This window comes from Camelus bactrianus, chromosome 23, assembly GCF_048773025.1.
Source record: "Camelus bactrianus isolate YW-2024 breed Bactrian camel chromosome 23, ASM4877302v1, whole genome shotgun sequence".
NCBI classification, from domain to species: Eukaryota; Metazoa; Chordata; class Mammalia; order Artiodactyla; family Camelidae; genus Camelus; species Camelus bactrianus.
Genome location: NC_133561.1, coordinates 15,545,776 through 15,560,911, shown reverse-complemented (window position 1 = coordinate 15,560,911; position 15,136 = coordinate 15,545,776). Strand labels below are relative to the sequence as shown.

The 15,136-nt window shown below is 51.4% G+C and overlaps 2 protein-coding genes across 2 annotated transcripts in view; one reads left to right on the top strand and one right to left on the bottom strand.

The window, feature by feature from the left end:
* TP53BP2 (tumor protein p53 binding protein 2) overlaps positions 1–1,223 on the top strand; it is a 54,397-nt gene extending 53,174 nt beyond the window's left edge. The window contains exon 18 of the mRNA XM_074351665.1: positions 412–1,223. Coding sequence (XP_074207766.1) covers positions 412–453 — 42 coding nt within the window. The 3' untranslated portion in view covers positions 454–1,223. The remainder of the gene's footprint in view (positions 1–411) is intronic.
* A 2,209-nt stretch (positions 1,224–3,432) lies between these two features.
* CAPN2 (calpain 2) overlaps positions 3,433–15,136 on the bottom strand; it is a 48,968-nt gene continuing 37,264 nt past the window's right edge. Inside the window, exons 13-21 of the mRNA XM_010973974.2 lie at positions 13,475–13,511; positions 12,871–12,936; positions 11,537–11,594; positions 9,561–9,625; positions 8,548–8,616; positions 7,933–8,011; positions 6,346–6,462; positions 6,037–6,095; positions 3,433–4,303 (exon numbers count right to left, since the gene is read on the bottom strand). Of these exons, the coding sequence (XP_010972276.2) occupies positions 4,280–4,303; positions 6,037–6,095; positions 6,346–6,462; positions 7,933–8,011; positions 8,548–8,616; positions 9,561–9,625; positions 11,537–11,594; positions 12,871–12,936; positions 13,475–13,511 (574 nt within the window). The 3' untranslated portion in view covers positions 3,433–4,279. The remainder of the gene's footprint in view (positions 4,304–6,036; positions 6,096–6,345; positions 6,463–7,932; positions 8,012–8,547; positions 8,617–9,560; positions 9,626–11,536; positions 11,595–12,870; positions 12,937–13,474; positions 13,512–15,136) is intronic.

The following is a 15,136-nucleotide window of genomic DNA, read 5'->3' as shown; positions in this document are numbered from 1 at the left end:
CACTGTGAATGAAGTAAAAAGAAGACTTTTCAGTCCCTCTCTTTTCCCCTGGAATGGAAGCTCCACATGCTGGAGCTCAGAGCACGTTGCAAATCACCTTGAGTTGTTTGTGGTCCTTCTTAGACTTGACTTACAGTTCAAGTCAGTAGGCTGTGCCATGGGGTGATTGCTCAGAGATGCCATGGATTATATATCGTCACCATGGCATTGTCCCTGTCAAGGGACCTGTGACCTTGGACTGTCCTTTGGATCTTTGGGCAGCTCTGGGTGCTTCACATCGCAAGTCCTTTCTTTGGTTTAACCTCTTTCTTGTGACATCAACACCTGCCCCCAGCCCCCTTCATTTCTTGAAATTTTGTTTTACTCCCATGCCTGTGCAGTATGTAAATATTTAAAAAATTCTTTTTACAGCTATACCCAAGAATTAAACCAAGACAAAGGAGCTTGGCCTGAAACATGGCAGAATTTTAGTTAATGAAGAATTAATCTCTGCTACCACTGAGAAGAAATAATATGATCATTTGGGGCAAAAAATTTCACGAGACTTATTTTAGTGACAAAGTAACTTGAAAGCCATGAAGAATGCACTCTGGAAGCAAATGAAGGGCTGGAGAAGTCAGTCCCTGTTCGCAGAAGATGTTCAGCACGAGGGAACGGAGCTCGCGAGGAAGATGACCGAGCTGCATCAGGGCTCAGTGTTCCATGTGGCACTCAGAAAGATGCACAGCGACAGCCCTGTCCTCTGCTAGAAGTAGGACCACTTATTAGGCTACTGGGAAATCAGCGTCACGTCCCGCCTTTTAAGTTGGTGTTTTCCAGCACCTGCCCCCATACCTGTCCTCCCTCCAGCAGTACCAGGGCCATCATGGTGCCATCTGATGTCCCCCAGCACCAGCAGGCCCCCAGGGGACTCGTGTGAAGGCTTGAAGGTGCCGCACAGGTGTGTTGTCTGTGAAGAACTGTCTTGGTTGTCAGTGAGCAATAACTTTGATATGAGTTCTTGTAGCATCTTAAGGATTACACGTTATTTGAAATACTGAAACCATGCCACACTACAGGTAATTAGATTTAGAATCTTGTTTTTAGGCTGAAATTTGAATCTATATTTATTGTCTTTTGTATCTCAGAAATTAGAGACTTGCTATAGACTCACTCATGATATTTGTCAAGATCATAGCTGACTTTAAAAACAATTGTAATAAAATTAAACTTTTTGACTTTAAGCTTTTTACTGGCTTTAGTTTTTTTCCTAGCTTTGTTTAAAGTTCTTAAGCCATTGGAACACTGTACCCAGGTGAAAAATAAGAAGTATTTCTTTGCTCAGTTTTGCAATTTGTGAGTTTTGTGGTGGTCTTTGCTACAGAATTGAGTTTTTTTTTAAAGACCGTGGTGAGAGAAACTCGTACCTTTACCTGGAGCCTCTGATAGGCTGTTCACTGTCCTCATTTTGTTTCAAATTCTTCACAGAGTTACATACGTTGATTTATAGGATGGAAACTTGTGTAGCCGTGGTCCTGCACATCATTTTATTAATATGTTACCACATTTGTGAATTGTTTTGGAACTCATCTTGCTTAATGGAACTAGTTCATTTAATAGAAGAGACAAGTGAAAAAACCAACGGTTGCTCCTATTTCTATAGAAATATTTAAAGGTGCAGGAACAGGTTATGAAGCAGATGGGGGCAAGGACCACTGTGGACACGGCAACTGTGACCGACACTCGGGCCTGTTTCTTTCTGGTCTCGCCTATGACCTTCTCTTCATGTAGCTGAGGGCGTACTGTTTAAACAGTTCCGTGTTCTCCTGTTTTATGCTCCACGTTGCATCATAAACATAACTTGTAACGACTGTATAGCACTGTCGTGTAATTTATTCTGTCGTACTGAACACATGGCTGTCTTCCAGTTCTGTGTTGTAGCTGATGCTGTAGTCACGCCTTCAAGGCAGCAGGGTTTTTAGGAGCGTAATGTGTAAACCTAGCTTTGCTCAGAGTCCACAGCAGTGGAGCCACTGAGGAGCCTGGGCTCAGGGAGGCGCGGGACACCGCAGATGGCGGGTTCCCAGGAGAGGAAGAGGGAGTGGGGGGGATGCGAGCCGAGAGGAGGATGGCTGGTGTGCTTTGTAGGATTTGGCTTTGGAGTAAGAGGTGACCCTGGGAAGCAGTTTTAGCAGAGTGGCCGGGCCACTGACCAGACTGTAGAAGATGAAGGAGTTACTGAGAAGGCAGAACTGGGGATCTAGCAGGGACGGCTGCGGCTGCTCAGGAGGCCTGGCTCTGTGGAAGGAGGGGAGGCAAGATGCGGGGGTGTTTGGTGTGTGACCGCGCGGGGAGCTCTTGGGCCTGAGTGAGGGCTGCGGAAAGAGAACGTGCAGCCGGAAGAGAGATGCCTGGCTGACAGGCTGAGGCTGCAGGTCAGAGCAGAGCCTGTGGAGGGCTTTTCTCCTGGACTCGGCACGGGCAGCAGAGAGGGTTTAGGTTGCGGTGACTTCCTACCGGCTCAGAGGTTTGGGGGGGATTTTGTTTATCTTCAATTTTTTCCCCTGTAAAATGTCTCCCATTCTCTTCTAAATCTTCTTTAGATTTGCTATGGTAAGCATATACCCTAACTTTATTTTTGTTTTAACATTATTTCTTATCCTGTGACTGAAAGAGAAGTGGTGAACTTTGAGCTGCAGATCAGAGTGCGCCTGGAGGGGCCTGCACCCAGCGCAGCAGCCCAGCCGGAGAGGTTTGGGGCAACCTCTGTGGATTGGGGGTGCCTACCTTTCTCCCCCCAGTTTCTCCTGTCCCCTCCCATATTCCAGCCATGTCTGTCAGCACCCTCCTCTCCCTCCTTCCCTGGCCACACTTCCCTGCCCCCTGGAATCCTGAGTCACTGGAACATCTAACCCTCCGGAACCCAGTACTGCTGGACAGAGATCGCCTACCCCAGGGCACTGCTGCCGGTTCACAGTTGCCACCGCCTCTGGGCCCTCAAACACTTAACCTCATGTGAGCTGAATTTGGGAAATCCATCTTCCTATCTTTTCATGAAATAGGAGCCAGCGTTTACCTCTCTCAAGTCATCTTTCAGCTTTCCCGTCTTGCTGATTCCTCAGCTTAGCTGCACGTCTCCCTGGCTCCCTCTGGCTCCCTACACCAAAGTGACACGTGGGTGGCAGGCAAGGCAGGAACCTGTCTTTGCCTCTTTAAGAGACCAAGAAGCCGTAGACATTGGAGCCACAACAAATTTATGGTCAATTATCAGAGCTGCTGGATTGGATTTTTTAAAAAGTTTTATAGTTCCACCTTGAGATGATGGGTGAGCTGCCCTTTCCTCCCAGGACGGGCACTTGCAGAGGGAGCGAGCACGCCTTGCTAACATGGAATAGGCTGTCGTCAGGGGATGCTTGCCGCAGAGCCCCTCCAGGAAGGACAGTGGACATGTGATTGCTTGGGCAACTCTTTATTTAACAGTACATCTGGAGGAAGGTAAGGCAACAAGGCAGTATTTTTCTAACGTTGCTAGCATTTTCCCAAGGAGAAGCCGGGAAACAAGCTTGCGTCGTTTTCACAGATGGTCCTCTATGACCGTCCCCGGACCCATGCACAGATGCGAGCGGTGGTGAAGTTCGGGGAGGTCTGAGGCAGGTGCCAACAGCTGTGGTGTTTTATCGTAAGGGGCTGCGGACCCGACGCCCGTGTGGGTGAGCGAAATCCCTTTAGTACTCAGAACGCGCAGTGTGTGAGACCAGATGTGCTCAAGGACTTGAGTTAAGACATACTGTTAACCAGTTTTATATAAAACCTGTCTCTTACTTAACCCAAATGACAGAGCTGTGCTTCTCACCTGGCTTCTTCAGAAGCCTTCGTGATGTATCGTGTTTTTCTATTTTACTCAAGGGAGATGGTGATCCCTGGACTGCTGTCCGTTAAATGCCACAGCTGCATTTTTTTCCTGATTTAATATTGCTATAAATGGGAAAGTGTGTAAAAGTAAAAAGTGTGCATACTATGTACATCTGAAGGTTTTCTCTAAGTTTATCGAGCGTTAAGCGACTCACTTGTATTTAGTATAACACTATGCAAATCTTTCACTTTCATAATCAAAATAATGATACTTTGATACCTGGAAGTTCTGCTTTCTCAGGTGGACAGTATCATTATTTTCAGCTAATTATCAGTTTAAGTAAATGTTCCCATAACTTCAGGATCCAGATAAAAAGTTTCTCTGTGAAGGGTTAGTCCTTGGCTGATTTTCCTTCATGAGAAGTCTTCAGGCAGGTTAGTTAGAACTTCAGAGTACTGAAAAACACAGCCACTGCGGGAGGAAAAAGCAAGTCAGCTTAGTGACTACTTTTAAAATTTAAAAGTCTGTTTAAGTCCCTGTGGATTATCCTGAAAGACTGACCACTGTACCAGAAAAGCTGATCAGGGGTTAAGATCTCAAGTGCACTAACTCACCTTTTTTCCTACCTGATTTTTACAGGTCTAGCTTTTTACAGGCTGGTAAAATCAGGTAGTCATAAATCATACCACAGCGTTGACTGAAACACATGAAACTCAGACACCATGAACCAGCAATTTCACGTCTCTGCCTCCGAGTCACCTCAGAGGTCGGTTTGGGGTGTGGAGAGCCCTTAAACTAGTGGTTCTCAACCCTGGTTCTATATTGGAGTAATCTGGGGCCTTTAAATCAGATTCTGGTTGAATTGGTCTGGGAGGGGACTGGACAGCAGGACTTCTGCAAAGCTCCGCAGGTGATGTCACCTGCAGCCAGGGCTGATCGTCACTGCAAACTGAAGGGGAGACCTTGCTGTCGCAGCCTTGGCAGAAAAACAGTGGTGTATGGGGAACTCATGGGACCCGTGGAAGACAAGGCTTAGAAAAGGGGGGAGGGACAGCCGGTGGACAAGATATTGCTCAGAGGAAGCGGGGAGAAGGACTGAGTAGGCCGGCCAGCACAGAGCAGTGGGAGCTGGGGAAGAGTAAGATTTCCAGTGGGAATGAGGAGGAGGCTGGTTTCCTGAATTCACAGATGGCATGTTCAAGTCCCAGCTGTATTGCCTCTACCTTAGATGGCAGTTTTGGGGAGGGGTATTTCCTAGGCTGCGCAGAGTTCTAAGCAAGTCAGTGTTCTTTGTGACTACCTAAAATTTATGTTCATTTGGCTAAAGTTACTTTAACATAACAGAGTGAAACAGCTGTTTAATTGCTGGGTTCCTCCTGAGTTCAGGTTCAAGGAAAGGAGTTGTCAGTCCCTCACATTTGTCCTTCCTACCACTCTGGTCCATGGGACATGTCATTCGCATTCAGCACTGGCCACCTGACCCCGCCCTTTGTCACCTGTGTGCCCCAAGCTCAGCTGCCCCACGGACAGAGGAGGTACCGGCTGGAGGCAGGTGAGGATGAAAGTACACCCCAGCTGGCTTTCTCTGAAGTGAGAACTTTCTGTCTTCAGCTGACAAGAGAACATTTGCGCTCTGCTTTTTGTGGAATTGGTATAGTGACTGGCTTTGGATTGGTGATCATTTCAGAGGTGGGCATTGCTGGGGTTCCGGGCACATGAGTACAGTCATTCTATTTGGCAGCTTATTTACTATTGATCATTTTATTCTGAAGGGGAGGGAGTAGAGAAAAGTCACTTGCTCAGAAAATATTTTAAGTAGATCTAAGAACGACAGATCTTCCCAAACCCACTTGAACTTCACCCACAGGGTTTCTTTGCAGAGCACCTTCTCCTGGGCGTGCTAATTAATTAGCAGGTCATTTTTCTAAATGGCATCCTGCAGCCGCCCTCCTCTTATTTTAATCTTGTGCAATTCTCAAGGCAAAACTCATGGGAGGAGAAACCGGGTGTGTTTCTTGGACTTGAGAATCAATAGGTAGTTTGGAAACGCCTGCAAACGGCCGTGCACTGTGGGACCTGATAAGCATTTACAGCCCGTCCCCAACAGACCGAGATTCCGGTCAATAAGGCACGGGTCTCTGTCGCCCGAGGAACAGCCCTCCTCCCTGTCCCCTTGGGGCGCGGCTGGGATGCCGCAGACTCACAGAGATCAGGTCGAGCTGGATGGTCCCGGTGTCCTCGGGATCCAGCTGCTTGAATATCCCTGTGGGGCAGCCAGAGGGTGTGGGGGTGAGTGAGCGGGAACAGCAGGTGGCCCACCTCCCCAACTGGCAGCTGACTTCACTGGACGTCACAAGCTGTTATTTCTCCCCGCTGTCCCCAAATTAAAGAAGGATTTTCCTTCTCAACTGGGCAGACCCGTCTTGGGCTCAGGTGGCTTCGCCCGTGGTGAAGGGCTGGCTGCTTTAATCCCCAGGGCGCTGAGCTGGATCTTTCCCCAGGTAGGCACTTACTGAATAGTGTTTCCAGTCGAACCAAACACCGAACAAAATTGTCAAAATCGATGATGAGCTGCTCATCTGCAAACCGAGCGACAACGACCTGGTGGAGCTGACAGGGCAGCTTGAACCCTGCGGTGAACATGCAAACCGATTGCTAAGAGTTAGGCTGCACCCTGGGGCTCCCTCCCCCTGGGTCATGTGGAACGGGGATGGGGGGAGGGCGGGGGGATTTAGATCACAATCAGAACTGCTCTGCGCCCCACCACCCCCTGCTCTGAAACTTTATTTTACAAAGCTAGTGCCTTGTGCCGATGCTGTTTCCACACTGTTCACCTCTACCTGGCCTCTCTCCTTACTGACTGACACCTAAGACCCTCCTTGCCTCTTCCTACTACTCCCGTGGTCACACAGCTTCAGGCTGTCAACCACACCTCCTTTTCTGTTTGCTTAGCTCTGAATCATCTTGGAGACTAGATTCTTCCTGGATGTATGTGTCAGAAACTGTTCAAGGTTAACTGATATTAATTCTTGTAAATCAACTGTACTTCAATAAAAAAATAAAAGATCTATTTAGTTTTAAAAAACAAATGCATATAATGTTGAAACAGAAAAATTTTTTCTTCTATAGAATATAGGTATATAATTTTTCTAGAACAGAAATATATTTTCCCCTCTAATATGATGAAGAATAGAATTTCAAGAACACCTGTGCTTAGAAATATACATATATATTAAAATGTTTCTTTAGAAAAAAAATTATTTCTCCCTTTATCCATAGTGGTAGAATTTTTAACAAGCCGTGGCTGCTGAGAATCAAGGCTGCCTTTCCCAGCTTCCCTTGCAGTCCCACTGCCAGGACTTAGTCACAAGGCCTGAGTCCTGGCAGGGGGACATGTGCCCTTAAAGGCAAGAAGCCCCTCTTTCCCACCTCCTGTCAGCCCACTGCTTGAATGTGGCGGTGGCTGCAAGCCATCCCACTCCTGCAGATAAGGGCAATGCTCTAAGGGCCGGTGACAGTATGATGGAAGGAGCCTGGGTCCCTGACTGCAGGAGGCACCATCCCAGCCTTGGATAGCGTGAGCTTGAGTTGTTCTGTGAGAGAAAGATGTATCTTGTTTAAACCACCGACTTGGGGTCTCTGCTGTGGCATTATATCCAGCTAATGAAAACCTCGTGTTGTCATATTTGTCCCCTAAGCACACAGGCTTCCACTCTGCTGTGTCCCCCAAGCTGGTGTCCCTTTTACTGACATCACATTCTGCTAGGGACTCACCCAAGGGTGGAGCTGGACATCCCATTTCTGCCTGACCAACCCTGTGCTTGAGAGGAGGGTCTGGGTGGGTCTGCTGAGAACTGCTTTGCCTGTGACCCACCAGGGCTCTCGGAGGGAAACTGAGATTCAAGAAGGCTTAGGAGGCAGAGTGTCCTGGACTCCATTTCATTTTACCAAATGGTCTTTAAAAAGGAGAATGAAAAGGATGTGTTGGTATTGAACCAGCACCTACTTCATTTCATACTTTACCAAACTTTGTATCGTATGGAGTAAGTTTTCACATACTCTGCAGATGGAAGAAAGGAAATACAGCTAGGAAGTGTTACCTGCTTCTTCTAGTGCTTTCCGCATCTCATAGGAGTTCATGGTACCGGATCTGTCCACATCGATTTCCCGGTAAATTTTCTGGAACATGCAAAATAGAAAACCATGACCCAAAAGGTGGCAGGTTACCTCTGTTCTGTGTGCTCAGTGGGGCTGAAGTCCCTCCAGCTCCGTGCTTCTAGTTTGCCTTGGGAAGAGTCACCCATTTCTGCCTTAAGTGTTTCGCCTCTCTCCGTGAGCTGGTTTATAAATATGCCCATCAGACCCGCCAGCCAACCGCATGAGCCCCTGTGAGTGTCTTCTATGCTTTTTGTACCTGAGCTGCCAAAAATCTAAACCACAAGGGGCTCCTCAGGCTTTCCAGGAAACTCGGTGGCTTCTAGAAGACCCTGTTTCTAGCCAGTCTGGCAGGGAGGAGACAGCCTAACTTGCAAAGTCTTTGCTTTTTCTGTTTGCATTTGCCCAGCCCTGTCTTCACACATCCTGAGCGCCATTATGGGTGCAATCCCCTCCCCTGGGAAACGTTCCTCCGCTGTCGGGGAGAGTTGCTGCATCCGGAAGTCCACGGTCCCCACACAGATCCCCCGCCCTGGCCACTGGGTCCCCCGGGCTCTTACTTGGTATTTTTGAATCTTCGTCCAGAGAATGTAGAACTCCTTCAGGCCCAGCTTGCCACTGCCATCCGACTGCCTTCGGTTAAGGAAAGCTCCTGGAGTCTGGGCTCACGTGGGCCGTGTCCCCTGGTTTGTCGTCCCCCCTGGGGAGCCTGGTAACCACCACTTATTCACGGGGGGCCCTCACAGGACCCTCTCCTGCTCCTCCTGTTGGCTACAGCTCCCTCGAAGGGTTGGTGAAGGGCCGGATAGAGACCCGCTGGCACCCCCACCTCTGCCTGCTGATTGTCTCGGGTGCCCTGAAGGCCCAGGTCCTGCTGAAGATGAGCTGTCGGACGATATCCAGGGGTTTCAGGTGGCTTCTAACGGCTGGGCCCTCACCTACTTGGGGAGATCATTACTTCTAAGGGGTCTCTTGTGAGGGGAGCTACACAGGGTGCCACACACCCAGAGATGAAGCATCACGCAAGTGTGACCGGCCCTGCCCCACGCCCTCGGGAAGCATCAGGAATGGGGGGAGGGGAGAGGATGATTAGTTGGCCTCAGGTGAGTGGGGCCTGGGGAGGAGCCGGAGAGAAGAGGACGGAGAAGGTACTTGGAGGGTGGGGCCCACACCTACAAACCAGGAAGAAAATCATGACAGGGAAAGATTCCCATCAGAAATATGGTTTAGGGGACACTTTCCTAGAGGAGTAATGGAAACACCGTCACTCAGGAAGCAAATCCAAGCTGCCCAGGGCAGAGACCAGTGGGCGGACTGGTGGGAGCGCCTGGAAGAGCCCAGGGCCCAGCTCACCAGCCGGTGCGGGCAGCCTGGGGGTGTGACCTCTCACTTGCCCTCATGTGAAGTTGTGCCAGTTTTCCCTAGTGAGGGAGGTGAGCGCTGACAACAGGCCTACAACCCAGCAGCGGTCCAGCCAGCAGCTCTGAAGGGGAGATGGTGAGTGTGTGTGTCCGCCCGGAGCGAGGTTTCAGACTCCTCCAGTCTGTCCTCCCGGGCACATATTAAAGGATACGTCGAGCATGTCAACCATGATTTTGCAGGTCTCAATGCTGAAGCCGTCTGACTTGATATCTTGGCCTAGAAGACAAAATAAGTGACAGGGAAACGTAGAATGGCTCTGCCGGCAGAACTTTCTGCGATGACAGGAGTGTCCTGTATCTGTGCCTCATACAGGAGTCACCTCAAGTTATTTCAAATATCCAGATGAGGCTGGTGGCCACCACACTGGGACAGTGCAGAGGATGTGGGACATCTGTCTGACTTCTCTGTATGTTGACCATGGGCATATACGGTTTTAATCAATGCTTTTTAAATAAAAGAATGATAAGAGACCGGGCCTTTCAAAGCTCACAGGGTACAATAAGTCACCTGTGGTCATCAGGCAGGGACAAATCAGAGGCCACATGTGTTCATTCTAGGCTGGGACCTGTGAGAGGAAGAGGTTGACCTAACTGTCCGTCTGCAGGCATTTCTGGAGCCTGTGTGTCCCCGGCTGGGTAAGCACCCAGTGGGCCAGAGGCTGTCGGAGCCCCCATGCTCTCATAGGTGAGTCCTGTCAAGCTGGTGGTTGGCAGGTTGGATGACAGCCTTGTCACAGACATGACTGTTCCCAGACTTCATGGGAGCCCACGCTTTCCATCAAGTCCTTGTAAAAGGTTATGACTGAACCTGTCTCAGAGTAGCCATTCTGGGCTCTGACCCGTCCCACGTCTGGGCGTGAGGCGGCCTGGGGCAGAAGACAGGAGTCGCCAGGCACGGGGAGGCCAATGCTGCACCCCCGCGAGGAGGAGCTGAGCCCGCTCCCCCCTCCTCCCCGCTCCTGTGCATTAACAACGAGGCTTAGTGTCCTCATGACGGCCACACATCTGGGGAGCCCGATGACCTCACTTGTGCCTGGCAGCTTCAGGGTAACACCATCTTCTTGTTACCCCCGGCCTGGAGGAGGGAGGCTGAGGATGGGACCTGCCCTGGGGACGCTCTGGCCTGGCCGTGCTGGCCATTCGACCCCTGGCCGGAGCTCTGGGACTCACAGAAGCTCAAATGCAGTGCGGTTCTTGGGACAATTTGGGGGGGAAACGTGTGTGTGCGTGTTCTCCCCCACCATCCCCTCTACCCAGCAGTGGTGATCAGCAGTGCGGAGGTGGACAATCAATCCTTTGATATTTTTCGCTTTAAGAAACGGTTACCAGCTGGAACAGTGTGGGAGAACCACGGCTCTCTAGCTCCTTAGCTGTGTCTGTTCTCTGAAGCCCGTCAGCCTGGGCTGGGAGCGGCCATTTCTGAAGACTTGAAGGCATCTGCCCGGCCCATCAGCTCAGCTGAAGTGGCTGACCCTTCTCCCATCCACAACTGGCCCTGCATGAGGCTCACTTAAACACACACTTGGGAGATGAGGCTTTTTAATGTCATTCTCCTTCGTTTGAGTGAAAGAGGGACCATTTCTTTCTCCATTCTGGCTGATCAGTGAGATGTCGTCACTCTGTCACTGGCTCCCTGCTACATCCAGCTGGGATTCAGGGATGGGGATGCTTTCCGGCTCCCATCGTCTGGGCTGACTCAGCTTTTTTTTTTCACCAATTAATCATCTTAATAGCCACCGTTTATGGAGCCTTTGTGCTAGGCAGTTCCTACACGTCATCTCATTTACGACGTTCAACCCCTCTTAAGAGGTGAGTAAGAACACGACTATTTTGCAGATAAGGAAACAAGAGTCAGAGAGGTTATCTAACTCGCTTTAGATCACAGTTAGTAAGTAGTAGAAACCTGGGTGTGATCTTTGACCTCCAGACTCCAGAAACCTTGTTTTAATCACATGGAGGAGGAACCTCATTCACCCAGTTCCTTAGCGATGGCGGCGGCGGTATTTACGGGGCAGCAGGTGTGGCGGTTCAGCCACAGGAGCCAAGATGTGGAAGGGGAAGGACTCCCGCGTCCTCTCACCTCCCAGCCCCAGGAGCAGGATGAGGGTTGTAAGGAGGGGATACTTACGCTTTGCTAGAACTCTTCTCAGGATTGTCTGCAACTCAAAGGCAGAAATCTCTGCATCCTGCGGACGTGCAAGCAGAGCATCGTTAGTGGCTCCCTGGGGGCCACAGGTGGCGGAGCAGCAAACATGAAATGGTGCCTGCTCCGGCCACGCCCTGTGAGGTGCGTGAGTCTGGGGTCTGCATTTCTCACAAGCCCCCCGGAGATGCTGCTGCTGCCCCAGCCCGCACTGCCACAGCCCGAGTTTTAGATAGTGTTTCGCTGTGCAGTGTGCTCTAGGCAGAGCTCAGCCACCGCTCCTTTGCTGTAGGGAATAGAGTCAATTTTCCGCTCCACCCATGTTTGTGGTCTTTTGACTTAGTTCTCGACTCCATTCCTCCCACCCAGCCACCTTCCTTTACACCCCAGATCCGGCTTCCTGGAAAGCTGGTTAGAACTGGCTGTCTCCAGGAGCCGGCCCGGCGCTTTGTCTGTGGCCCCTTAGGCCAGGGCTCCTCCCAGGTGGTGCAGGTGCCTCTCCTCACTCACACCACGTGGACCTGGGGGACACGCCCCGTTATTTACGACCAAAATTGACTGTAGTCATTTGTTCCTTCTTGAGGTATGCGGGCATGTGGCGGGGTGGGGGTGGGGGGGTGAGTGTAAATGTCCCCAGTTGGTGGGGAAGTCTGTCTTTGTGATGCCCCTTCCCCTGAGAAACCGGGGAGGGGGGCGGGGGTGGGGGGGCAGGCAGGTGGAGGTGTGCAGTGGTGGCATGTGCTTCAGCATGCTGATGAGGAGGCCCAGGTGAGCTGGATGGTGAACACCGGACAGAGCCAGAGTCCTCCATAGAATGGAGGAGAATGACTTTTTAAAGTTGCTGGGAAGAAAGAGGCTGGAATAACTTTGTAGCAGATGGAAGCCTAAATGGCTGAGGTTTTTGTTTTCTTTTTAAGAACAGGGAAGTCTAACGTATTCTTGCTGCATCCATGATTTAAAGTCCTCCGTCACCTCAAATAGTTTTGTGGAAATCAAGAAGGGGCCGAGTTCCATGTCTCAGCTGCAGTGGAACAGAGCAAATAACAGCCATATGGTGAGGCCCAGGGGTCCCAAGGCCAGAGGAACACAGCGCTGGAACCCACCAGAAAATGGAGGCCCCTGGCCAAGGGCAGAGGTCCTGGGGTGGGGCAGGGGACAGAGGCAACGAATCTGAGCAGAAATCCTGGTTACATTTGCAACTCCTCTTTGCCGTCATTCAGTTTGTTTCCTTTCTCCCCTTAAATGGAAGTCTTCAGGACAGACTGTCTTCCCCTTTGCATCCAGCAGGGTGCGTAACACTGAGGTTTGGGGACACTTACCTCCCCTGCCAACTGGGCAAACAGCCTCCGGAATCCATCATCGATGTCGTCCTCACTGACGTCGTTCTGGGAGGCGAGGCACAGATGTGAGACGCAGTGGACCAGCAAGGTGGCTTCCCCCTGCCCACAGTTACCCTCTCCCCCTCTCTCGGGCCTAAATTCTATGGTTACTGGGATCGAGACACAGGATGGTATGAGGAATTAGTAAAAAAATTCCCGAGTTGTATCTCTCAAAGCCCTTCAGGATTTACTGCTGAGTCACAACTCCTGGAACTCTAGGGGATCTGAGAAATCTCATCACCCAGTGCTTCCGTTTGATCGATGAGCAAACCCACGTCCAGAGAGGGGAGTGGCAAGAACCTCCACTGATCAGTGCAGCCGGGTGTCTCATCCTCCACGGCCCCCACGTGCACATGAGTGACCTCCCAGGGACCGCACAGCCAGGGCAGGAGCTCCAGACTCCCAGGCCAGGGCTGCATCCTTCGTTTCATGCTGTGTTCATCACGTCCTAGGGGCCTCCTAAGCCCTTGGGATTATTTTCTGCTTCTCTGCTCCTGGGTTGTTCAGGACAGAGTGTGGGTAGAATTCAAGGGGTTACAAGTACCTCTTCAAGGTTGGCCTCGATTTCATCGTCGACAGCCCTGGAAACAGAAGGAAACTGTGGGTTACTGGAAGGGAGGGGAGGGCGCAAAGGGAGTGTTGCAGAAGTCATTGCTAAAATGGATCTGTGACATTAAACCCAGCATGGGGTGGGCACAGGGGTCTTCTCTGCATAGCAAGTGCCTGTGATAACATGTCCCCTGCAGCAGAAATAAAGCAGAAACGATCTAAGGAAGTGTCGTGGCTGGAACAATCTGCAGAGCCCCGCGTCCCGCAGTGCTGGTGCCCTGGACGACTCACTCAGTTCCTGGCTTTGAGGAACAGCTTTTAGATTCCATTCGAAACACTCTGTGCCATCATAAATGTCCACACTGAGGACCACGCAGTGCACACTGCTGCCTGCTCACTCTGCTGAGGGCTGGAGAAGGCAGGCGGTGGGGAGGCCATGGGTGATTTCAGCTGAAGCTTGGGCGGTGGTTAGTTTATCCCACACTCAGTCCTGTGTGCAGAGCTGGGTCCTCTGCTCCCCAGTGAGGGAAGTAAGGTTCAGGAGGGTCTTCCTCAGGCCCCCTCGGATCCCAGACTAGGCCACCCAGAGACCCCTCTGCAGTGCTGACACCTCGCAAAAAGGGTAAGGGGACTTCTTGGTGCCGCTAGCTGGACTCAGCATTCATATCCTGGGACAAGGAAGGAGACAACTTTGAGGGGCAGGACAGGATGTCCTGTCGGGGTCGGGAGCTCCCCCGGCCAACAGGAGAGCTAGGGGGGCTGAGGCCTCCCTGGGACGGCGGTGTGGTTGGCAGGGAGGGAGAGGACTGAGGCTGACACAGGACAGTGTCATCCCAGTGTCACCAAGTCCTGTTCCCATTTCCTTGTCAGTAAGGACTGTAGGCTGAACACACCAGGCTCCCTCCAAGGATCCTTCTGCTGAAGCTTGCCACGGGGAAGGGCCGTGCTCTCAGCTGCAAGCAAGACCCTTCCCATGATAAGCTTCAGCACAAAGAGAGAGCCTGTCAGAGGCAGGAGGGCTGCAGCCACGAGGCAGGGATGCTATAGGTTTGCGGCGGCCAGGCGCCATCTCCTCGCCTTAACAGCACCCCGGTTTTCTTGAGGGAAGTTATTTCTCTGCCGTGTACTGTGCTGGACCATGGGTAACCCTGCTCCTCCCTCCCCCCCACTGCCCCCTCCCCACTCCAGACGGGCTCAGAGAGGCCGTGGACACCCTCTGCTGGGTCTCTGGATCTCAGCTCTGGGCCCAAGGTCAGAGGGGACAAAGCAGTGGCCATGCCCCCTGCTTCCCACACCCCGGCCCCACAGTGAGTCCTTGGTCCCTGCTCTTCCTCGTCCTGCCACTCAGCCTTCCATCAGTTCTAGACAGTTCCATGGCCTTCCGGTAAATCTGCTGCTTCAGTTGCCCAAGGCTGATTATCAAGCAGGCAAATGCCCTACTGCAGAAGCCATGTGAATTGAGGCCGTACTGACAGTGGTATCGGCCAAAAAGGGTCCCCAAACAGCTGGGATCCAGTGAGGAAGGGGGAGGACCTGGAGGCCTGGTGACTGTGACGGAGAGCGATGCTAGAAAGCTTTGAGGGGCCACGGAGACCGTCACTTACACCCGTGGCCTTGCCCGGCCACTGGACTGGGAGGGCAAGGATTCTGCCAGCAC